This window comes from Ips typographus, linkage group LG4 (assembly GCF_016097725.1).
Source record: "Ips typographus isolate SLU linkage group LG4, UJ_Ityp_2.0, whole genome shotgun sequence".
NCBI lineage: Eukaryota > Metazoa > Arthropoda > Insecta > Coleoptera > Curculionidae > Ips > Ips typographus.
The window spans coordinates 13,070,174-13,095,290 of record NC_138425.1 but is presented as its reverse complement, the minus strand read 5'-3'; the positions used below and the strand labels follow the sequence as shown (position 1 = coordinate 13,095,290).

The 25,117-nt window shown below is 34.4% G+C and overlaps 3 protein-coding genes across 6 annotated transcripts in view; 2 read left to right on the top strand and 1 right to left on the bottom strand.

Annotated features, from left to right (window-relative positions):
• Positions 1–234: 234 nt before the first annotated feature.
• Positions 235–2,294, top strand: LOC145727574 (putative tRNA (uracil-O(2)-)-methyltransferase). 2 transcript variants are annotated; one of them, XM_081977241.1, is made up of 5 exons: positions 235–329; positions 383–606; positions 961–1,136; positions 1,188–1,421; positions 1,473–2,294. In XM_081977241.1, exons 2-5 carry the CDS (start codon positions 420–422, stop codon positions 2,259–2,261), a joined length of 1,386 nt encoding a protein of 461 aa, XP_081833367.1. In that variant the 5' UTR covers positions 235–329; positions 383–419; the 3' UTR covers positions 2,262–2,294. The 2 variants fall into 2 exon arrangements, with proteins under 2 accessions (XP_081833367.1, XP_081833366.1); XM_081977240.1 differs by having other exon boundaries at positions 383–1,136.
• Positions 2,202–3,157, bottom strand: Sbds (SBDS ribosome maturation factor). Its single transcript, XM_081977282.1, has 2 exons — positions 2,998–3,157; positions 2,202–2,946 (listed from the first exon to the last, which is right to left on the bottom strand). The coding sequence occupies exons 1-2, from the start codon at positions 3,126–3,128 to the stop codon at positions 2,313–2,315; spliced, it is 765 nt and encodes a 254-aa protein (XP_081833408.1). The 5' UTR covers positions 3,129–3,157; the 3' UTR covers positions 2,202–2,312.
• Positions 3,158–3,374: 217 nt separating this feature from the next.
• Positions 3,375–25,117, top strand: part of ssh (Protein phosphatase Slingshot) — a 60,303-nt gene continuing 38,560 nt past the window's right edge. Inside the window, exons 1-2 of one of the 3 annotated variants that reach the window (XM_081977202.1) lie at positions 3,375–3,579; positions 13,613–13,665. In XM_081977202.1, the coding sequence (XP_081833328.1) occupies positions 3,526–3,579; positions 13,613–13,665 (107 nt within the window). In that variant the 5' untranslated portion in view covers positions 3,375–3,525. Of the gene's footprint in view, positions 3,580–4,797; positions 5,168–13,157; positions 13,365–13,612; positions 13,666–25,117 lie in introns of those variants that run through there. The other 2 variants (XM_081977200.1, XM_081977201.1) reach the window with 2 other exon arrangements.

Genomic DNA, 25,117 nt, shown 5'->3' with positions numbered 1-25,117 from the left:
CCAAAAAAATCTAAAAAACAATGTTGCTCTTACCAGTTCCAAGGTTTTGCATTTTTCTTTGCTGCTTCAGTACAAAATTTCAAGGAAATGAAGCATTAAAGCTCTATAAACATCTTTTAAGACAGTGCCAAAAATTACCGAAAGGTCCAAAAGAACATTATAATTTTATGATAAAACAGGTACTGAGTTTAGGCACAAAATAAAGCCCCAACCCTACAGTATACACTAAATTTTAGAGTTTCAAGCAGTATGTGACTGAAACTGACCAGACTAGGATAGACGAAATTATAAAACGGTCTTATGAAGATTGTGATTGGATCCTCAAAAAGGTTTTATCATTCAGTCCTTAACTCCACATTTTGCATCAATAATTTTTTTTCAGTATCTAGGACAGTAGGCTCTCAATAGTGTAGTTAAACATGTTTAGTATACCACTAACCACTAGCAGTACTGTCATACAATCTGATAAGTTTTGGGATGCAATTTATTTGTATTACAATAGACCCCACCTGGTAAATCGCAAAATCATTGGCACTTCAACTTCTTACTTATGTGAAGTTCAGTTTGAGTCCAAATCAGTAGAGCTACAGGATTTATTTACTAAAAGTACAATTTTATATGAACTAAGAAAACTTGACTGCTTGACTAGTGAAAACATTAAAAACAATTTTCTGGTGAATTTATTAGAGTGTTATGACAAAGATGTTCAAATTCACAAAACTACTTTAGATGACTTGAAAATAGCAACTAAAGGTGTGTTTGTATCAACAAGAATTCTATTTCCAAGGGCAAAAAACTGTCCTAAAGCTCTTGAAATAGTAACATTCAATAAAGAACATAATTCAATCACTTTCATAGCAGTATCAGATACTGATAAAACCCTTATAGCTCCACCATTTAGTTATCAAATTGAATTGTCCAGTAATTTTAATCTAAAAGTGAAATTAAATACTTTTGAAGATGCTGACACTGGTCATGCTGAATGGTTGGCTGATAAATTGTTTCCAAAACTAGTCAAGTGGTCAGAGGAAGTTGATTTAAATGGTGGTTTCCATTCTTTATCTTTAATTAATGTAGAAGAGTATTGCTCTACTTACACTCAACTGAAAGAGATTTATGGAGTTAAATTAGTTCAGGTGTGTAGCAAATAATTCAATTTGAGCCTATTTTTAAGATTTTTTTTTTAGGAATGGCCTAAAAAATCAGGTACTGACCCACAAAAGTATGTATTTGAAGACATAGCTATAGCTAGCTATTTAATTTGTCTTTGGAAGAATGACAAAAATGTTAAATTTGTGGATTGCGGCTGTGGAAATGGACTTTTAGTTTATTTATTAAACCAGGAAGGTTACAGTGGTTATGGAATTGATGTAAGGAGAAGACCCACCTGGGATATTTATCCTGAATCAACCAAACTTGAGGTGAGTTCAATTAAGTTTTAAAGCCATGTGACTACAAAAACAAGTATTCAGATTGGAACAGTTGGGCCTGAAAGTTTGTTCCCAGATTGCACTTGGATTATTGGCAATCATTCAGATGAACTAACACCCTGGATACCAGTCATGGCTTTAAAAAGCCACAGTAGCTTTTTTGTTTTGCCTTGTTGCCCATATGACTTCAATGGTCAAAAATTTATCAGAAAAAACACTTCTATCAGTGCCTATGCAGACTATATGAACTACATTGAAAATATTTCTACTGAATGTGGCTTTGAAACTTCAATTGACAAGTTGAGAATACCATCAACAAAGCGTACATGTTTGGTGGGCAGACAGAGTTCAATGACACCAGAAGTTAAAGAGAATTTAGTTAGAAAAATTGAGGAAATGGTGCTGCTAAAAACTGGTGATAATTTTGTTCAAAGGTCAGAAGTAGAAAAAGTTAGAAATTGCACAAAGGTTGAAAAAAGCTTGATAGCAAATATTGTTCAAATTTGTGTAAGAAAACTACTTTCAAATGAGAACTTGGTGCCAAAACTGAATGGTGAATCATGGAACAGAGGTGGAGAAGTGAAAATTTTATCATTAATACATGAAATCCCCAAAGACTTATTGAAAGGACTTAAGGAAGAATGTGGTGGTGTACAGACTGTTTTAAGAAACCACAGATATTTATTTGAAATTGTCCATGGTCTAGTCAGATTGCGTTTACCACCTAGTGTTAAAGAAACCACAAAATACAGGGATAAACCCTGCTGGTTTGAAAGAAATCATCCAAACAAATGTTTACACCCTGAAGCTAGTTGTGGATATAAACATTAGTTTTTTTTAATAAACATTTAATAATAGAAACAACTGTATTGTTACCTTAAACTAAAAATATTCATCTCCCAATACCATCTCCTTATAAGATAAAACCTCAATCAAGCCAGAACCTTTTGTTTCTGATTTTATCAAAGTTTCAATCTCTTTGTAATGACCTGGATCAGTTAAAAATACAATGGTGATTTGGTCCTCATCCTGTTCTTCACTTTCAATTTCAAGTCCTTCCAATTTCTTCAACTTATCCCTTATTTTTTTAGAATCCTTTCCTCCAAAATTCACTTTCATCCTCATTCTTGCTCTTTCTATTGGTATGCCATTAGTCTCTTTCAACAGTTTGATCACTGCCATAGCTTGCACTTTAGTTGTCTGATTGGGTTTTACTGAGTAATGTGCATCTTTCATAGCCTTTTCAATTATTGTAACTGGGTAAGGTCTTTTCAATTCAGGATTCAAACATTTATTAGCCACAGTGGTGGCAATATCTTTGAACATCTGGTCGATTTGACTATGACGCTCCTTGTCAGACACTTGTAGTTCTCCTTTGGCCAAAATTTGTTTGCAAATTTCAGTTTGGTCATCTGTGCCAAATGCTTTGATCAAATCTTCTTTTTTAGCTACCTGACCTTTTGAAACGTTTGTGAATACTGTATGAGTTTGCAGAACTTCGTCTATGTCTTTTTCTCTGTTAAAAATGTGTTAGATGTTGGATTTTTTTGGTTGAAAGGTTACTTACACTTGGTTGCGCCATGAGACCACTTTGTTTCTGTAGCAGGCTATTTCAAAACGTTTTCCTGCCTTTTTGATACGCACTATAGCCACGTTAGTTAGGCGGATTTGATTTGTTGGAGTGAAAATTTTACTCATGATTTTATATTATTTTTTTTTATTAGCAATATATTTTTAGGTTATGGCGTTATGGTTTAAAGATGTGAATCATAACAATTGACGTTGTCGGTATTACAGGCAACTAATTCCATGCTTATCGGTAAGTAGTAAAGATGGCGGGACTCTATTTGCCCTAAAACTTCCATTCAGCCTCATGATTGGCTGTGCAGATAACGTTGCTTGAATCTGATTGGACGGTTTCGAAGGGATTATTGAACATGGCCAGGCGTTTGACGTTTGTGTGTTTGTGATTCGGATTGTCAAGAAAGGAAAAATGTCCTGATTAGTAAAAAAATGTGAAATTGCCGTAGGTTTTTGTTTAGCAACACTCGTTCATTTAGAGTCGTTCGTGGCCCACTCATCTTCATGTCATAAAATGGCATTAGTAACGATTCAACGGAGCCCCAGTTCTAGCAGTTCTCCCAGTCAGGTATGTGTCAAGTTTACTAACCAAAACAATGCTTTCCCATATAGTACTGAGTTAATTATTCCTAGATTGAGTGTGTGGGAGGTGGTTTTTTAAAGTAGATCAATAAAAAGGACTAAACTACACAATGTAGGTGTGGGATTCATTCATCATGTAACCCTGAAAAAGTATTCACAATTTTCCTTAGTGTGAAGCTATTTCCAATTTTTTGCATAGACCATAACAGTTGATTACGACCTGATTATTATTTATCTTATCTGTTGATCCACATTAATTTATGTTAATGCTCAAAATTGTACTTGTAAACTGGTTTAACTACTGTATGCATTTGTCATGCATCATTATTATTTCTAGTGAGTACAGATCTGAGCTGTAATTGAAAAGTTGGGCAGTTACATTAAGCTCCAAAGTGAGCACATAAAGTACTACTACTCTCAAAGTAAATTCTTCACAGGCAAAGATTTCTGTACCATTACAGAAAGGGAAAAAATTGTTCTGTTCCTGCCTTCAAATCATAAGAATTATTAGAATTATTACTTTCCACAGCTCTTATTTGCATAAAAGTGTTGGGTTCATGTGCAAAACTTACAATGTTTAGAGTGTTTGGACAAGTGGGTTTAGGTCCTTAAATTAGTTATTAATAGTTGTTTAGTTATTTTGCTATCAGACATGATAATGGGAGAAAACTTTTGAATCTGACTGATAGTAAGGGCAGATTGGGTCTACTTAACAAATCTTCAGATTGGTCTCTGACTCCTAGTACTTTGTATGATTAGAATTCAATATACAGACAAGAATAGTATATCATTTCAAGATTTTCAAGGGGGCAGATTATGTCCTAAACCTATTTTCCGAATATATTCATCGTGATTTTGGTTTGTTTGTGCACTTACACAATTAATCTAATCTTTGAACTATTTATGAGGAAATATGGATTCAAACTACAGTAATTAGCTACATTTTAACATCTTGAACTAAGTCCTTGGTGGCTAAACTAAAACTTAGATACTCTGTATGCAATGACTATCTCATTCTCAACGTGTCGCACCGACCGTAACTCGTTCTGCGAATTCTGTATTCTGAGAAACATAAAAAGAGTGTATTCTGAGCTTTCTGCAAATCGATCGAAAGTTATCGGTCAACGGCTAGAACTCCATATCGATACGGCCCTGCCGTTTCACTAGGATTCAGCTGTTTTCAGTCAGTTTACGGTCTGAGGGTCTGACGTTTACTTCGGGCTTCAGTTCGGAACGGCAACTGCGTTAGTGCGGTCGAAACGCGGTTTGCGTTTTGTTTGAAAATCTCTGTAGCGCAACATTGGAAGCGTTTTCAGTGTTTACAGCGGCTTTTTCCTTTCAATCCATGTACAATGAGTGGTATTTAAAGCTGAACTGTGCCTAACCTGGCGAATTGTACGATGTTGTACATTTTACCGCCTCTGAGGAGCCAGAACGCTCCAGCTCCATGGAGCAATCTGGTTTGTCCCAACGGCAATAACAATCGTCAGGAAAATCTGGATAACAGCTGGAAAAACAACAACTCCAGACCTCCAAAGATTCGATTGAGGAACTTGCAGATTGTGCCCAAAAATGTGAGTTATTATACTTTCCAGTTTATAAAGATAAATTGATAATAACAGTGTTGGGTAACTATTGAAATTGATTTATCCTTGTCAACATTTCACACTCCAATTATTGTGTAGTAGGTTTATTTAAGGGAATGTCAATAAAACAAACATTATTAATGTGTAACCTAACAATTTTTTCTGCCATTCTTCTCCCTCTTATAAGAAGAATGTTTGAGAAAAACTCCACCTTAGTAATAACATAACCTAGGGATAAGTAAACCAGGTCAATTGACAATAATAATAGTAATTACCAATGCAAATATTAAAAAAAAGTAGTTTAGTGGATCTTTTATACCATAATAAGACTGTTATTGATGGCTTTATAAATCACACTACAAAATAGAAACAGTGACATTAAAGTGCAATGGACATGAAGAAAATAAGTTTGTTTATATTTGCTAGGATCAATTTTCTTATTAGAGCCTTTACCAGAAACACTGCTAAACAATAGGAGTGAAAAAAACCTGTTAAACGTGTGAGAGCTTTCTAAACCATTCTCGACCCTCTAAACCCTCCTAAACAAATAGTTAAACAGACTTAAGGCCGTATGTTGACCTTGTCAAAACTGAAAAATGAAAGAAATCCAACAACAAAGACGACCTTTCCCGTATGCTAATCTTGCATATGAAGAAAATTAGAGCCCCACTTTTTTTTTTGTCTATACAGCCGTTGCACTTGGAAAACCATTAACCAAGGCAGATATTAACTCGCTTATGCATACAATTCAAAGCGCAATCATCCGTTGATAATAACCCTTCTGCCATTGACTGATGGGTAATAACAGTACGTCGGAGCTATCAAGTGGATTGAAATCTCAAACAAAACAAAGAAAAATAACTAATTGACGAATAAAATGGCGGTTTTAAAGCGGCAGTGATTAATGTTGATGCTTTGTGTTATGGTATTCACAAACGTGTCACCTTGTAAATTGTCTATACTTAAAAGTAACAGGCAGCTAGTGAGACGATCCAAGAATCATTTTACTTAAGTCAGAGCGAGGTAAGGCACTCGTTGAGACACAAATTATAATGAGAATAGTGTTGTTTGTAATGCTATTAATATTCATACATGCAAATCGCTCATGATATATTTTAAACGACATGCTTATATGCCTTATACGTCTTTCGTAAAACGACTGTTAATAAATATTAAACCGTACAGTAATGCTGCAAATACATACATATGCATTTAATACTGATTTAGATTTGATGGGAACTGAAGGTGACATAATTGTTGCTTTGCTAGCATTAAAGTCAGGTAATCCGATTTTGTGGGAATTCCTCTTGTCAATGCACTCTTTCTTACTACTACGTTGCCTTTACAAAAAAAAATCTCTTATGGTCATGTGTGGTGGAGAACTGGTAGTTGCATTTTAACTAGACACAACACGGGATTATTCTCCGAAGTAATAATAAGCTAACAAACATTACATTAATATTCCTGTCGTTTGCTTTGTTTTGGTTTAGTGTTATCTAACAAAATGCCCGAGATGTTTATTAACCGTATGACGCTTTATAAATAACAGATAAATTAGATCGATAACGAAGTTATTGTACTCGTTTCTTATTCCGTATTATTTATTGCACTACTGATTAATCAATGCAAATAGAAATTTAAGTGGATGCTTGCCTCTCACTTGACATTAACCTTTTTAAATCACTAATCATCAGGACAAATTTGCTATTAAAGTAGTGCTGCAATACCCTTAAAGCTGGAATTTGTGATTAAAAAGTGAAATTTTCTGAGAAAATTAAACAAAATTAAAATATGAAACTATTTAACACATCAAATATTTGTTTTAAAACATCAGTTTGAAGTTAATAAGAATGAATAAAGATTGATACCTTCCAATGATCATGAGACGAACTTAAATCACTTTGACTCAAAAGAAGTAAACATAAACAATGATTATAAGAAATTAGTTTATATTTGATTCTGAGAGTTTTGGATAGGAAAGGATGATATTTAACAACTAGGCACATGATTGACACTGTCATTTATGTACAGACGTCACGTGCCTACCAGCACCAATGGGCCTGTCCCACAATTTTTTTTTATTTCATAATTACAAAGACGGATTGAAAATATTATACCCGTATTTTTTTGTTTTCAAAAATATTAAGCCTAAATAGAAAAAAAATGACGATAAAAACTACATTAATCTCATGTTTAAAACGCCCGCCGCCGGTGACGTACTACACTATCAACCAATCAGCGACAAGAAGTGAAACAGATGGCGTGCAACAGCCAATAAAATCGCCCAGAATTAGGTACGTCACATGCGCGCCAAAACAATCTTTTAAATTTAATGGACAAATTCAAACTAATGTAGGAACATTTACGACCATAATTTTTTCTTCAAGAATATGAAAAATTAGTTTTTTGACCCTATTCTTTCGATTCCAGTCATTAAAACAAAAATTTATGATATGTGGGATAGGCCCATTGCGTAGAGTCCTTGAATCGAACAAGGACTGTACTAGAAAGCCTAAAATGTCACTTTTAATGGCGGCGTTAGCGATTTTCGTTTTATACACAAACGTATGCAGATGCAGTAAAAAATATGTTTCTTTTAAATTGTTTCGTGTAGTTGATTGCAAGTTGTGAGTGGAAAATCAAAAAAAGGTTCATTCCTGATCCAGATATGTATAGATAGAGCTTAGTAGAAGCAAAACTGGTAAATGGTTCTTATGTTATTACCAAGAACATTCATTCTTTTTGTAAAGTAAAAATCTGACACGGTTGGGTTTTTTCCTGAATTGCTGTTACAATGCGGCTTGAAAAACTTATGAACGGTAGCAAACAAACGCAAAATAACCTCAAGTCGTGATTTTAAACCGTAAAACTTTATCTAATCCTCAAAAAAACTCAATTTCCACAATACAAACAAACGCAAACTGTCACCACTATTTCCGCCATATTGCAATTTTTGACAAGCACTTTCTAGGCTTTCTAGTCTAGTAGGCGGTGGCGCGGCGGATTGACAGATGTCATATAATAATTGTTTGTAACGTTACCTAAGAAATACGCTTTTTGTGACAATTGCCATCCATAGACGACCTGACCATAACAATTATTGAACAACCGTTATATGGCGGCAAATGATAGGATAGGAAAGTTTTGACCTTTCTTGGAGAGAGAGAGCGGAGCGAATGTGACGTCACTATGACGTAATTTAACAACACCATAATTGAACCAACTGTCAAATTACATCAGCGTGACGTCAAATTTGCTCTGCTCGCTCCATGGTATCGTGAATTCAGCCCCTACTTGCACTAACTTGCCAATGAAAAACGCAAATAAATCACGGATGCTGCCATCTTCTAATGTGAGTCACACCAGTAAACACCTTCTTACAACCCATCATGATCATGGATTTTCTTTTTGACAGTGGTAAACTGATACCTACCTGAGTTTACATTGAATCCTTTATTAACGTTAGTAGTACCCATTTTTACATCCTTCAACCATACTTCAACTTCGCACTAAGAACGACTGAAAAATCACTATATTTTAATATTTTCTGATTGAAGTTTACAACAGAACACTCACAATAGTGCAAAGGGGCTTTTTCCTCAATGTCAAAATTGTTGATTTTATGAAATTTGACAGTTAACGTCTAGTCTAGTTTGAGAGGACCGGCCATGTTGGTCTTCTGTGTTTTCTGATTTGTAAATTACGCGTTATGGTGCCGTGATTTGATAAATCAAACGATAAAATACTATAAAAAGATGATCCTAATCCTGAAGAGCTGTTCGTACGTAAGTACATAACTAGCAAGTATTTCTTCAACTTTTTGCCATTATTCTTATGCTAAGGTTACATGTGCGAAATTGCGTAAATCATAGCACAGTGGGTAGTCTGTCACTGTCAAAAAAACAGCTTTTTGACCAATCACAAAGAGCTAAGCTAACGCTTTACTGTTTGACACTCAACTAAACGACCTTTATAAATGAGTATAGAAGCGGAGAACAATATTAGCCAATTTTGAAATTCAGTTCAGTCGGTTTGTGGTTAACATCTGGATAAAAACGTAGCAAACCTGGAGTCTCCGGGTCTCTGAACTAAAAATAAACCGCAAAACAAATATAGGCGTATACAGACACACCTGCTAGAAGTGCCGACCCGTTAATTTGAAATTACAAATTTGCAAATTAATAATCCATATTGTGGAATAAATAAATCCTTTCTTCATTTATGCAAATGTAAATGTAAACAAGACAAAGACATAAAAGGATTTATGGCAATTTCTGCGTTTTGCAACAATTGTAACTGTTTATGCAAAATCTCGATTTGCTTCAATAGGCCACCTCATTTTGGAATATTAAATTAGACGTGCGCCTATGAATGTGTCTTTTTCTCATATTTCAATTCAATATTCTCCTTCGATAAACGCCAAGGACTCCGCACCTTATTTGGCATATTGGATATTTATTATTGCGAGACATGCCCAAATGATTGTGCATTGCTCGGTACACCTGCGATATTTAATACAGATATTATTGTTGACGGCAAAAAGTTGAAAGACAGCGGCTCGTTAGTCATGCGTTTGCAGAAACGAGTCGCCACTGTCTTAAAAAAAAATGGAAAGAAAAATGAGGGTAACCATTCAAGCTCATTAAGCTGCGTACACACAATAGCCTTTCGATGGATAGACTTGGATGCTGATTAATGAAATGGACAAACGATGACGTAAGAAAAAAAAATCTTTGTTAATCTAAGAAATAATCCACAAAACCGACCTATTTAATAATGATGATGATGACAGATAAGACAAGATGTATTGCTAGCCATTTCTATTTATTCGCGACACGGTTGCTCGAGAACAAGGAAGTGACCTAAAGATCACAGCGATCAGAAAATTAATAACGACCATCATCAGCAATGCAGATTAATGAATAAGTCGTTCTAATTACTAGTGCACTGCCCTAGCTCCTACGCTCGGGGCATTAAGTGCTTTCTCAGGAGATTAGCTTAATGATTCATCATATATGCACATGCACGAACTCTCCAAAAGCCTACATTCAATAATTGAGTGGAAGAACTGTTGGTGAGGTCAAAAGTGGAAGAAACCAGCAACCGTTGGAATGTTTCTTCGATAAGGTAATCTGTTTCTTAAAAGGTACTCGGACCGAAAACAACAAAGACAGATTAGCGCACAAATGCCCCAAATTTTTGCGGTTTCATGGTCAAGTTCTTCTTTTGTTCAGGTCTTTTGTAATTATTGTTCGGTGCCACCGATGCGTTGTTCGTCAAGCACATTAACCAACAATTTACCAGTTTTTTCCTTACTGAAATGACGTCACTTTTCTTGATGCGTTCGCATCCAACCAAGCAAGACTTGAAATATAAAAAAAAGATCAGAGTTTCCACCCCATTTTCCAATATGGCGCCAGACTATCCCGACATTAGACTCCGCTATAAATCTAGGGGTTGAACGAACCCCCATTTGAATTTTCAGCGAGGAAATTTACGGAAAACCTAGGACTTTATAGCATCAGTGATCACGGGGGAGTTCTAATATTAAACGCAATGCGTTCGAAGCAAATGTCAGTGGAAACATCCCGAATTTAGCTTGCGATGATTCTGATCGAATGGAATGAGGAAGAACGAAATTAAATCGATGCGTGTCACTCAAATGATCAATAGAGGACTTAGTTCATGTGAAGATAGTTCTTGTACAAATTGAATACAGAATGGGCGAAAGGATTTTCATAATAAAATAGTCGACAAATTTACAAAAAACCGAAGGAGATTATGTTTCAATTGATATAATCAGGAAATAGGTCTCACTGAACAAGTTTCTTGTAATTTTAAATAAAATACCATTTTCCCATCTTCCATTCCATATCAACATGCCCTCCCCCTAGGTCATAGGCTGGCGAAGCTCTTGCTGTGGTAAAAGAAACTTTGCCATTTTTCTTCACTCGATGGAACGTTGATGTTACCTACTTGTCTTAATTTTGCTACTTGTAAATTCAAACAACTAATTACTGTCATTATTTTTATTTAATATTTGAATTAAACATTGAACTGTTCATCCGTCATTACTTATTTGTTAGTTACTCGTCAACTGGCGTCTGTCAAAAAAAGCCGTGACTTTGTACATAGAATCGACACAATCTGAAACAACTAACCTTTGCAGGTATCTAATGAATTTGCAGTTAAAGCAACATTAGTTTTGGGCATTTTTATGCGTTTTTTTTGCTTTAGTTGATCAATTTGATACGGATGACCAAGAATTTACCGAGTGCAAAATACGTTAATTGCCTTGCGCCACCTCCACTCAATGTTTCACTAAAACTTTGTATTAATCTTGTAAATGTGAAAACAAGTCATGAAAGTTTGTTTATTAAAATGCTTGCAGGTGTTAATTTGTTAAATCCGTTATCAAACAGTGCTAAGCTCAGATACTTTCTTCTTAAGCTTATATGCAGTTCCGGTCGTACGGGACAATGTAGTAGATTAACATTTCTTGACAGATTACACGTATTAACATACTGAAACGGTGTATAGTTTTTTTAGAAAGCTTCCTAGAAATTGAAAATTATCAGAAAATACAAGATTCTCATAATAAAACCATTTTCAAAGAGTTGTCCTTATCTTTATCCTATTGATTGTTATGGTTTCAGTATTTTAAGTTTTGTCACGTTATAATGGTTAGCATTTAAATTGTACATTTACTAAGATCGATTATTCCTCCCGTCCATCAATCAGATGATGATCTGACAGATCACGTGACTGCCCTAATCGTACACAATGTAGTGTCATGTGACAATTGTCAAATTTAAGTCTGCTTGGTCTAGTGAGGAATAACCGTACACAACTACTAGCCAGTGGCGGCTCCTCAATAAGTGCACATGTGCACGTGCACTCCCAAATTTTGGGTCCAAAAATGCATGTTTTTATTATAAATCTTATAATGATTGAAATAATTTTCTATTAATACCAAGTATTAATCTTGGAAATAAATAAGCTTTTATTAATAAATAAACGAAATCTGGACGAATTACGGATGACCGCCGCCACCGTGCACCGTGTGCCGTGGTAAAATCAAGTGCACAGCTCATGGGTATAGTAAATCTGATTGGTCGAACTTCCGCCGTCCGCCCCCTCTGTACCCCGCGACTGTCTAGAGTCAGTCGATGTTTTAAGCTGGCCCGTGTGCACAATTAGATCGTGCACTCGGGGTTTTTCTTATCAGTCACGTGTTATTTTTCTTCGCGACTTTTTAAAATGCCTCCAGTATTTCCTAACGTTAGTGTGAAATATTTGAAAACAATTACATATTTTAAAATTGTAGGAATTTTGGGCGTGGGCTCAAAAAATTTTTCGCCTGCGACGCTAATTGGCCCTTCTTTTGTGCACTACCTTTCAAATTTACTACGAGCCGCCACTGCTACTAGCTTCTATTCTTTATGTACCCCCAGACTCTATAAGCCTTTTAACTAATAAACATTTCAAGATTTGTTTTGTTGCATTTAAAACAATGCTGGTAAATAAAGACAAAATATTTTTGATCTGTTCAGTTACTCATATTTCCAGGGAATTTTTTGTGAGTATACTGCAAACGCGTAATCACAATATGTTTTATTGAGAAATTACTATATTAACAGTAAGATAAGCTCAAATGGTTTCGAAGGATTATTTTTACTGATTACTGACTCTTTTTAATCACTAATGGTAAGTGCACATGTGCCGTATTTGCATCAATCACAAACTACCCACTGTGCTGAAAAATGTATCAGATAACAATCTTAAGAATTAGTTAACCAACTAAAAAAATTCTGTTATTTTAATAAATTCACCTATTGATGACTACGTCATATCTACATTCTTATCAATTTTCGTTTTTCTTTATTTGTTTTAGCACTTATCACCTCGAAAAAGTGCAAATATGAACGTTTCATTCAACTCATCCAGTTATGCTATAGGTTGTCGCACTTGATATAGCGAGACGGTTCGACGCTACCATATAAGGCAATTTATATTCACGGTGAAAGTACGCAAATCATTTTTATCGGTTCGGAAGCGTTTTATTTTTTCGATATGGTGCAACTGCATCGGATGCGGGAAAACCAATTTTCAATCCATCAAAAAAACCATGTTTTACAAACTGAAATGGGCCTTCTGCTGGACCAAACCCGTTGGCTGTGTGATGGTGAGTAAAAGGCGTACGGACGTAAAGTGGATCATTTCTCATGTTATTATTTATGGGAAAAAACTCGATATATGCGCGTTAAAGTGACGTGTCCCACTTTCCGACCGGTAATACTGAAAATTTCAAATTAATAGGTGCCAGTAGGTTATAGGCATAGTAATGAGAATATTAGAGCGACTACTAGAGTATGAAAATAGCCCGTAGGTTAAATTGGTTTTGAAGTAACCTAACGAACTAATTTGTTTCAGGACGATACGTCTGAGTACCATGATAATCTGGACGCCAACAGGAATGCAAAAAGGTAAAATCGAATATATAGTTATTCTGTATGTTGTAAAATACTACTCAAATCAAGTCAGGGTCGCTTACACTAAAATTACTGTAATTACCATCGAGATGCTAATCGTATTTCAAGGACTCCATCTTATGGGTATTTCAATTTTTAAAGTAATTACTGACATAGCAACGAATTGGCATTAAGTCCAACTGCACCTAAACGCAATATATTCAAATTTCTGCCTAAATTAGTCAACCCTATTTGGATTAAATTGGCAAAGGGGGATGTTTGTAGCACTCGATAGGGAGGGATGTAATCTCACAATAGTGACGTCAACTTGAGTCGATTGCAGCATTACTCAGACGTTGATGTTAATTTGGTAGAATAAAAGGGTTCAATTTTAATTTGGTGGGAGACTTACTTAATCATATCAAACGCCCTCACTGGCCTACATAAGGTAGCATATACAAAGTAAGAAATTAATAAGTAACATTCGGTTCTTCCCCAAAAGGTTTTTTGCAGATCATTATTTTGTCATTAACGAACGCCTCCGTAGGCATTTCGCCAAAGGATATATTGTTTCGGTTTCTCACGCTTTACAGGTGGCCACAGTAATTGGAAACAGTATTGCGTTGCATTAGTCTTAACCCACTTTTATTGTTCAAAAATTAACTAATTATCAGATTACGGGCCTGGTTGAGTAATCGAGATTTTTGAGACCGAGTGCGTTACGTCGGGTGGTTTTTTTCTACGACCGTAAAGGCATTGACACAGTAAATTCAGCGTCTAAGTGCATTAGATTAATTATTTTTCGGTCTCCTTTTAGAACGTTGATTAATTCAGTTTATACGGTCTGGTTTAATTAAAGAGTAATTTTTTGATTAGCGTTGATTCTGAATTATTGGCCATTTTAATTTACAAAACTGTCCATCTTGGATTTTATTAAGATTTATATTTATATACCACATTTTCTTTCTTTTTACTTGATTACCATTTTTTGATGCAAAAAACCTAGTCAATTTATGGAATGTAATTGGTTGAAAAGCGTTAATGTGGTTTATGGTAAAATGTTGTATTTTATTACTCTCGGCTTTTACCGAGGGGTAAACCGCTGGGTCATTATGGTGAACAAACTTTAGGAATTAATGGGCATTACTGGAGGTACATTGGTATTTTGAAAACTATTAACAGAATTGGGAACGTCTAAATTATATTATAAAAAAAAATTCATAAAATAATTTTTCTATACATCTATCATTGGAATTTAAACATAAATAATGTTTGGTAATTTTAATGAATTTCGTTGGAATACAATGAAAAATTATAAATTTTGTAATTTTACTTTTAAAAATTTTCACGTTGTCTAGCGACAAAACCGTACCCCTAACCCATCAACTTTTATACGTCAATAGAAAGCTTATTTCATTGGCTATACATTGACATATAAAAATTTATACAAAGTGTGGCAAATAAGCTAGTTATTGACGATTGAACGAAAGAATGCACCAACAAAGTCATAAAAAAATTAGTCAATTTTGACACCCTCTAGCAACCAAACCGTCTAACCTATCCATTCAAATTGGGAGACTGTTAGAAAGCTTATTTCATTGGCTATCCATTGACGTATAAAACACTACTAAAAATGGTGCAAATAAACGAGTTATTGAAGATTGAACAAAAGGATGCACGAAAAAAGTCATAAAAAAATAGTCAACTTTGACGCTCTCTAGCGGCCAAACCGTCTAACCTATCAATCCATGTTGGGAACTTTTTAGAAAGGTCATTCCATTGGTTCTCCATTGACGTATAAAACTAACACAAAATAGTGCAATTAAGCGGGTTTTTAAATATTAAACAAAAGATTCCCCCAAAAAATTGGTCAAGGTTGGACGCCCTCTAGTGGCTAAACGGTACCACTAACCAACCGACTTTTCTACGTCAATGGAAAGCTCATGTCATTGGCTGTCCATCGACATATAAAAGTATATACAAAGTGTTATAAATACGCGTGTTATCTACGGTTTACAGATAGGGTGTCCCAGAAACACTTTTTGACTGGTTAGAGCTAATTTGACCCTGGAAAATTAAGAAAACACGGTTACATGAGCTACTACGATGTAATGCATAGAAATTTCTTGAACAACCGATTTTGCAAATTACAATTTTTCGTAAGGGTCAAATTTGTCTGAAACACCACCACTATTCCAATGGGTTTTGCGTTATGTTGGCCACTTAGTGCAAGCGAAAATCTACTGTAATGATTTTATTTCTACAGTTTTGCTACGGCTCTAAATTTGACAATCACTGTGCTAGGTTTGTGCCAAATATCAGGGCCGTACCTGACCGATTTAAAAAAAAATCCCTCAAAGAAGTTAGAGTGGTTACAGTCAAGAAAAACGTTTAGTTAGCTTTGGATCCATTGACATATAAAAGTCTAAACAAAGTGTTGCAAATAAACGAGTTGTTTGACAGTTTTGACTGAATTTGACAGCTACTACTTTAACCTTCAATAACTCGAATATTTTTTTAAATAAGTGACCTAATACAAACTTAAAATTATTGTTTTGGAGACGGAAAATATTAAATTTCACATAGAACGGTATAAATATCTCAGAAACGGATACAGAAAAGTGTATGACATTAATGAATTTGACGTAGAATCCAAAAATGCAATAATGTTGCATTTTTCCCATTTAAAACTATGCAGCAGTTGATATCTACTTCCGGTTAAATCGTTGCAAACATTTTTTCTTTTTTTTTTTTTTATTAAAAAAGGTTTTTTTAGATTATCCAGTCGTGGTAATTTAGAAAATTAGTGGTAATTGTTAGGTTAGATTAGTTATTGGGAGTTATTAGGAATTACTGGGCATTACAAGGAATTAGTGGACATTATTGGCATATTAGGAATTAGTGTACAAAATTGTACTCAGCTGTTTACCTCTCGGCTTTTACCTGATAAAATAAAGATCAACGAAAAGGAAGCAGCAAAGCACTATTAGATAGGAATGAAAGTTATTTTATTATAATTAATATATTGTCTGACATTCTTAACAAAGAATATTTTTAACATTTTTGACAACTGACTGTTTCTTCTCTAAAAATCCGTAAAAGTTCAAATTGATATCATCTAAAAAATGATTAAAACAGTCAGGTGACTCTGAAAGAATTATGTTATGTCAATAGGATAAAAAAATAAAAAATAATTAAAACAGTTACGTGACCCTAACCAATTCAGTTTTGAACGTGAAAATTGTCTGGGACGTCAAAATAAAGCTGTCAAAGTTCGAAATAAAGAACACAGTCACGTGACCCAAAAAAAATTGAATGTGCAACTGTCATTGTTCAAATCTTAGCAGGATAAAACAATTGTTATAATAGTATGTCACTGACTTCACGATCCCATTCCTATTCCAGACGTTCTTAACATTTTTGACAAATGACATTTTATAAGAAATCAAAGTGTCTTTTAATAGCCTAGTCTATTCCACTGATTTTGGAAGTATAATTTGTGTTAGATAATAATAATACATATAATTTTTTTATAAAAGCAAGTATGGTTAATAAGAAAACTATGTAAAAAAAATACAAATTATAACAATGGTAGTCTTGCTAAACTCCCACAGATTAGCCATCTCGTTTATTGCAAAAACATCATGTTTACATTCTAAACTACGGATAGATTTGGTGAAATACGTTTTTGGCACGCGATCTTCAAGTTCTGACCTACAAACTTCCCAATTATACTCCATACGCAAGTAACTGGTTTTTTTCTCTCGATTGTTTATTGTGTATTATTACGCCAGATGACCGAAATTTCTTGATTATTCTCGGAGAGAAACCATGACTTAATGTTGTCCCAGAAAGGGGTTTTCTAGTTAAACGTTCAATGAAGATATTACCTTTTAAAATTATCAGAACCTGGAGGCTTACTTCGATGTGACGTAACTTGTGTTATCTGTTTTTCTAGATAACATCTTTTAAATTTATGTCTTTTTGATAATAACATATTTGTCCTTAGAGGGAAAAATTCATTGACTTTTCTCTAACCTAAAAAATGATTGCATCTGAAATGATGACGATTCCTCCGATCCGTTTTAAGATCATTGCACTATGACCTGATGAACTTAATTTAAGATATCCATGTACGTATTACCAGACAATGGAACCATTATGTCTGGGGCAATTTCCAAGTAGAATTGTTTGCTGAAACTGATGTGATTGATTATTACTAAAAGCATTGAACAAATGAACCCAATTTCCATGCTAGTGCTTCCTAATGCTGCTAGGCTGGTTCAATTGAAATATCTGGTTGGTTGACACGGTCACGAAAAATGAAAATCGCTCGACCAATAGCGTAATCGTGCCGATGATGTAAAGGAAAATAAGCGGCAAAATGAAACGGATCTGGCACGAATAGGTAAGCAATTACGACTTATTGACATTACGTCACGACCATGCCGTGTTTTAAAACCCGTTATGATCCAATTTGCCATTAGGTAATTGCCACCATAGTTTAATGACTTAAATGTCGTTATTATTGATTTCTTGAAACATTTACGAGTAGGCCTTTCATACCGAAGTACCTAAACTAATTAAGTCACTTTTTTTCTCAACTACTCCATACAATGACCGGTCGCTTTCTTTTTCTGACACTAACCATTTATCAGATACGCATAAATGGCAGTCAGGGTTCCGGCAAAAAAGACACCAAAAACGACAAAACAATCGAACATCTGCCACAACCGTCGATTGTTCTGCACCATTATTTTGTACGGTAGTAGGATCTTTGGTGACTTATTATATTGGTTCGATGTTCTTTTGGCCTTTAAAAACGGTTTGCGAGATTTCTTCCACGATTATTTTTCGACTCGAACGAGGTGTGTACACGGTGAACGCAGCGAATCCCTTTCACGATTATTAATTCGTAATCAGTTGACCTTTAAATGGCTAAAAAAATTGTAATTACTAGGCAAGTCTATCTTTGTTTCTTGAACCAGATTAAATGTCAGCCGGCTTCCACTTTTTCTTCTATCGTAGTAACGAGAATTATAATTATTTATTTTACCAGATTGTGTTTGGTTTGCTATTTTCAACTCAAAACTGGTTGCCTCGTATTTTTTGAACTTATTAAACAAATGTCAGTTAAGTTTAGTTTACCTTAGTAGGAAGGGAACTGAAATTGAATATTTGCTTTGGAGAAAAATGGAAAAAAGTGTGTAGGACCACTTTATCTAAAGTGTAATCGACTCACAAAGATGCTCTCTGTGAATTCTTTATAAATACAACATCTAACAGACTTATGCACTTTATGTATAAAAGCAATTTAGATAATTCTATAAGATGTGTTATAAACATTGCAAACTCTCTTGCTGCTCTGGAATTTGAGATTTACTGCGAGATAAAACAATGGCGCGTTTTAGTCCTCTGACATACACACTATTTTATATTCCTTTCCACGTCTGTGACGTTGGAATTACTTTGTTACCCAACAAATTTTTGCTTTTTTTTCACAAATTTTGCAAGATCGTAACGGTTGATCAATTTTACGGCAATCGTAGCAGGTAAATATTGGGTTTTTTTTTGGTTGTCGTTTGGCATTTACCGCTGGTTGCAAATTTACATTTATTAATTATGACGGAAACGATCAGCAATAATTATTAATCATTAAAACGTTACATAATGTTCACATTTCCTCACCTGTATCTACTCTGCATTTTAACTCAGGAAACATTAAATGTTAATGATTCAAGAAACATGTAGCAGCTGTCAAGAGTTTGATGTTTACTTGGGTTGGTTTCATTCTCTAAAGTACTGTTGTACAATGTTAAAATTTGATTTAAAACTTTAAACTAGCATTAGAAATTACAAGTCTGCCTGCAACAATATGAAGGAATTGAGTGTGAAAAGCTTGTACAGGGTGGGCCAAATTGGACGTATTTAAATGGGAAGTGCTCTTGTTGATAGAGATAGGCAAAAACTGATGTAGTCTGTCAGAATTGTCCAAGCCCAATTTTGCTACCAATAAATAAAAAAACTTTCATAAGCTGGTGGAAAAGTTTTAATCAAAATTGCTGTTATCTATTACTAAGCTTATCTACATTTCAATTAGAGCTAGGCACTTAATTGAAAAACCACTTTAATCAGTATTTTCACCAACTAATTGAATTTTGTAAATAAGGAATCCCATCATACTATACTAATTTGAAAGGTTATGGTGGAAGCTCTAAGGCATTTACTAAAAAACAGCATTAATCAGCTAAATAAACAGAACACAACTTGGCAACAATAATCAGAATCATTGTTTAGTCATGCATACATATGTATGTAGATTAAATTGTTATCTTTTACTTATTGGTTCCAATGCATATCTTATCTCTCTTTCGCTCGTACCATTATATTGTTTCAAACTATCGACGTGCATACCTGCCCATTACAATTTCAAACACAAGACTGGATAAGAACAAAGTAAACGAACTGTAGTACCACCATTTGCATAGGTACACTATCACGTCGCTGTAAATGCGTTTCCTCTTTCTGATTGTTTGTCGGTTGAGTTATAGCTGCGCCGCTTAATTTACAAGCTTAAAGTAGAAGGAAACGATATCGGTTATTACAAAAATTACCATGTAGTTAACGAACCGATATTCAAATGAACCTTTCCCACAAAATGGGTCGAAAAAACTGACCGGAAAGTCTTCAGTTTGCGTTGATTTGAAATCTGACAAACCGCTCATTTCCTGGACATAATCCCGCTTAACCGTCAAGAAAATGTAACGCAAAAAACCTTTTAAGACAATAAATATTACGTTTATTATTGTTGGTGCCATGTTAATTAGGACGTGTACGTTCCATGCCACCAGGATCAGCCTTGGGCGTTTGCTTATTGTTCGCTTACTTTGCGGATCATTAATGTCTTCGATATTTTTTAACCTCACAAATTAAGCGATGAAAGTACATAACCTTAATGATACCATAAGTGTGTTCAGCAGGCTCAAATAATTATGTTTGAAAGGTCCTAAAAGCATCTACTAAGTTTTATCTCGTTGACGTAAATTGTGGATTTCGCCTAGCTCCTTGGGGAATTCACTTATCGGTCGACCTCGTTTCCCGTTTTATCATTGCTTGGTTCTGGAGATAACGTGAGCGACCTACTTTTGCAGTTTCCCTAAATTGTTGAGTTGGGTTGGGAGGCTTTTTTATTTAGGTCACCCTTTCTGAACTTCTGTAAGTTCCAGTGTATTTTTGATTTTGTTTTATAGTCTGGCAAATCGCCACCTGCTTCAAGCATCCGAAACAATCCAAAAGCTTTGAATTATTATGCCGTTTCCCTATCGGATTCCTGTCACGAAATAACTGACATTCAAAAAAATGCAAGATGCCTTTTCCGCTCGGGGAAACTATTTGTATTGTTGGATCTTCACGTTTTGCAATTCCGTTGCATCTACTGACACTTCTATTTTCATGACAGTGATTCAGTGCGCATTAAATTTTATTTTTGATGTGCGGAGGTCGCCTTTTATTATTTTATGTATTATTTATGGGTCGCCAACTAGCTGAATACGGTTTTAAAGTGATCTGAATTGGAAATTTTAATGTCGTTCTATTGATTGTTTGTAAGTACTTTGTTTTTTCGATGAGAGTCATCATATCATGTTTAATGGATGGGAAAAATGCAAAAGACACACAAGACACAAAGAATTAGAGAAATTGTTAGATTTTTAGAGGAGCATTAGTTGTAGGTTATGAAAAATTAGTTGTTTTCCATATTTGGGCTAAATATCTTGAAACAATTGGTATAGAAAAAGTGGAAAAAATAAATAAAACTTCAAACATCAAATTTAATATTGTGCCTTTCACAGACAAACCATCAACAATCTTCCAGGGTCGAACCCAGCATCATCATGAATGAATCATTGGGTACTTTCTTCAGTTCCGTTGTTCCTCTTACCTTTATTGTGACCCGGCTATTACCCCACATGTCGAGTATGCAAATAAGGCCGCCGTGCAAAGGTTATAGGGGGGCTCGGCCAGGAAAAATTGATTACCAAAACTGTCAAACGGGTGAAAGTTTTCATTTTGCCAAAAACAAAAATATTACACATACACAGAGAAAGTGCGGGGGCTGGGTACCATTATTCACGGTCGTGTTGGGTCTGACCTACGTATGTAGGTATACACGTCATGGTCGTTTTTTTTCTCGTCCCTCCTGGGTAAAATAAATGGTTTTCTTTGGTGGGGTATTGGCAAAAACTCCACAAGACTAAAAATACCAAACACTCGCTTACACTCATAATGTAGTTATTTACATAAAATATTAATAATTACAAGTTCGTTCAACTGGAAATTCGTTTGTTATCAATTCAGCAATAGTGCTCGAGTACTCGCTACACGTTTACTTTTACTTGTCGGTTCATACGGAGGTAGCATAATAAATCAAGATGATTTAAGGGGCTGAAAAAGGAAACATGGCACAAGAACCGATGGCGAAAATGTTCGCTTTCGATTTTATCTAGTCGAATAATTATGAATAAATTGAAACATTTTAGCCTGTACCTTTTGTAATCGGGTTAATTAATCGTAAGAGTTGTCTGTTTTTTTGGGTGTGTTTACTAATTAGTTCTTTTCGTCTCTAGAACAATGATGTTGTTAACTTGACACATTTGCATAGTAATGGCTTATTAAGGGACCTTTAAAACATGTTGTGGTTATTTCTTAACATGTTTGTTAAGAAACCATTAAGATTTTTAACTAACCGTTGGAGTTAGTTGGTTTTTTGTCTCTACCTTGTACTCATTGTCGTTCAACCCCCGGAATCTCTTTATTTCCTGCACATGGGGGCTCTTCGACCTTGCCAAGAGTTCAGACGAGGCGAGACCCAGAGATGCCGTTTTCTCAAGTCGATATCTTTTCGAGGTTAACGAGTTCGTACCCTGGACTATTTTAATGTCTGAACAAATTGTGTTTGATGTATTCTACGAGAAATTTACAGCACTGTTTAAATTGTATTAACGCCAAACTGATTTAGAGGCACTGAAGTCACCTAATTTAATGTTTTTAGTTATAAATATGCCCTTTGCTGTGCATTGGAACCCTTATGGAGCAAAATAAAAATTTGACAAAAAAATGACAAAAAAAAAAAATGTCATTTTTTCAGTTTTTGAAAGGTTGTAACTTTTTTATTTGAACTCTTATAGATTTCGGTAAAGTATAAAAAATACTACAAAATGAGCCACTAAATTATACCCTTTGCTGTGCATTGGAAAATTCACTTTTTACCAAAACTGTCATTTTTGATTTTGTGTGCTTATGAAGCCTCAGTTTAACAAAGCAAAGCTTTATGAAAAGTGAGATAAATATGACTATTCTGTGGTACATCATTTACTTTTAAAAAACGTGGAAGTTGGTATCATTTTGCCTATTTCTATCAAAGATATCAAATACATACAGGGTGGTCCAGTTTTAAATGTCAATAATTCACAAAAAATAAGTTGACATGCATTATGTCATTTTTCTAAGGAAGACACAGACCTCCAAAGTTCAGTTTAAAAAATCGTTTTCTTGTTACAACAGTTAGTCAACTGTTGGACCAATGTTGATCAAATTTGGAGCAAGTAATTATGAAATGAGTACTCGTTATGTGATGTGAATGACATTCTGCAAAATTGTTTAGACGCGTCGATATAGGGGGAGAGTCTTTATTTTCTACGCTCATTGGATATTATTCAAAATTGACAACAAAATGGTTCAAAAGGATTCAAATCTGGTCATCTGTGAGGTTAACGAGTTAATTTAGTACACTGAAAATAGTCAAAAAACCGGATTGTTGGACTAATGTTTACTGACGTTAAATTTTTAGACTATAGGTAGTGTAAAACTGATCATTCAATTCAAACTTTTTTTATTCAATTAAACAGTCCGAATTTTCGAACTAATTTAATTCTAATAATTAGTGTTTAATTTCATCAATGAAGAGTCTGAAACTTAACTTTTTCTATAAAAAATAGTTTAAAATTCGATTTTCAGTCTTAAAGCACAGTGAAGCGTCTGGAAGTCAATTTAAGACTAACAAAGCGTAAAATGGCACATTTAAGCCTATGGAAAATATAAAAATAGTTCTTTAAGTCTGCTATGTCAAAAACTTGTTGAAGATAATCCTAAAACTCGATTTTCCAAGCTAAAAGTAGTTTTAAAGCCCTAAAAATAGCCCACAGTTCTAAGAAAATAAAACGCAAAGTAAAAAAACTTGAGAAATTAGTCTTCAAGTCAATTTTCATGAATCTAATGTCAATATCCTCTATTTAAGACTATTTTCAAGACTAAAATATTGTATTTTCAAATTATGAAACCTTACTTCAAATGCAAATTTTAAGCTTTTGATGTCACACACAGAGTCAGTTTTTGGTGTCCAAGTCAATTTTCAAGGTTGAAATGTGTGAATTTGTAGTCAAAAATTCTAGATAAAGTAGTTTTTTATGGCTACAATTCTTTTTCACTACTAAAGTTTTTCAACTTATCTGAAAATTATAACGACAGACTACAAAGACAGTTTTTAAGCCTCTAAAGTCAATTTTCACATTTTCCAAGTCAATTGTCAAGCCTAAAGTCTTTCAATTTGTATGAAAACTGTGAAAACTGGTTACAAAGACCATTTTTAAGCCTTTCAATTTAATTTTCACCGTTTCAAAGAAAATTTACTGGTTAATAAGTCAATTTTCAAAACTAAAGTCTTTCAATTTGTCTGGAAATTATGAAAACTGGCTACAAAGACATATTTTAAGCTTTTAAAGTAAATTTTCACCGTTTTCAAGACAATTTTTAAGTTGGGTTGGGTTGGTCTTGGGTCTTTGTAATTACTCAATTATCTCGTAAACAAAGTTTCAAATCCGAATTTCATAAGAGATGGTACTTATTTTGTCAAGTTGAACAAGTAAAGTAAAAAAAATCTGAAATTTTTGAAAAATATTTTTCCTTCAGAAGCATTTTTCAGGAAAATGACATAATGTATGTTAACTTATTTTTTGACCACCCTGTATATTTAATGATCCATGCTTTTTGTGACCAATCACTAATTATTCACTGTGCACTAAGGTTGTTCTGAATGGTGATTCGTCTATGGATGAACGAATAAGAAATTTAGCAAACTCTTTGCTGGTTTCTTTTTGCAGATTACATAAACCTGTCTTGATTTGTGAATCCAACTAACCCTATTTTCTGGCTACGCTCACCGTTCTGCTTAATTTAATTGTTAATTAAATTGATGCGTGTGCGTAAACATGTATTTGGTGTTAACCATTTCTTGTTATCTCCGATTATTTGTGTTCGTTGACTGGGTACAAGAGCAGCTGCAAGCCGGAGGCAAATTTTAACCACGTTTTCTTACTATTCTGTTTTCAGTACTCCGTTTTTCCTCGTGCTGTGCGAGTACGTCTTTGTTCGATCCGCTCTTCTTTTTTTCTTCCTGTTTTTAGAACAGCTG

What these genes read in the sequence shown, in the direction of transcription:
- LOC145727574 (XM_081977240.1), top strand. Translation starts at nt 420, where the DNA reads ATGTTTAGTATACCACTAACCACTAGCAGTACTGTCATACAATCTGAT. An exon ending in ATGGAGTTAAATTAGTTCAG is followed by an intron (nt 1,137 to 1,187) that starts GTGTGTAGCAAA and finishes TTTTTTTTTTAG; the next exon opens with GAATGGCCTAAAAAATCAGG. An exon ending in CTGAATCAACCAAACTTGAG is followed by an intron (nt 1,422 to 1,472) that starts GTGAGTTCAATT and finishes ACAAGTATTCAG; the next exon opens with ATTGGAACAGTTGGGCCTGA.
- Sbds (XM_081977282.1), bottom strand. Translation starts at nt 3,128, where the DNA reads ATGAGTAAAATTTTCACTCCAACAAATCAAATCCGCCTAACTAACGTG. An exon ending in GTCTCATGGCGCAACCAAGT is followed by an intron (nt 2,947 to 2,997) that starts GTAAGTAACCTT and finishes CATTTTTAACAG; the next exon opens with AGAAAAAGACATAGACGAAG.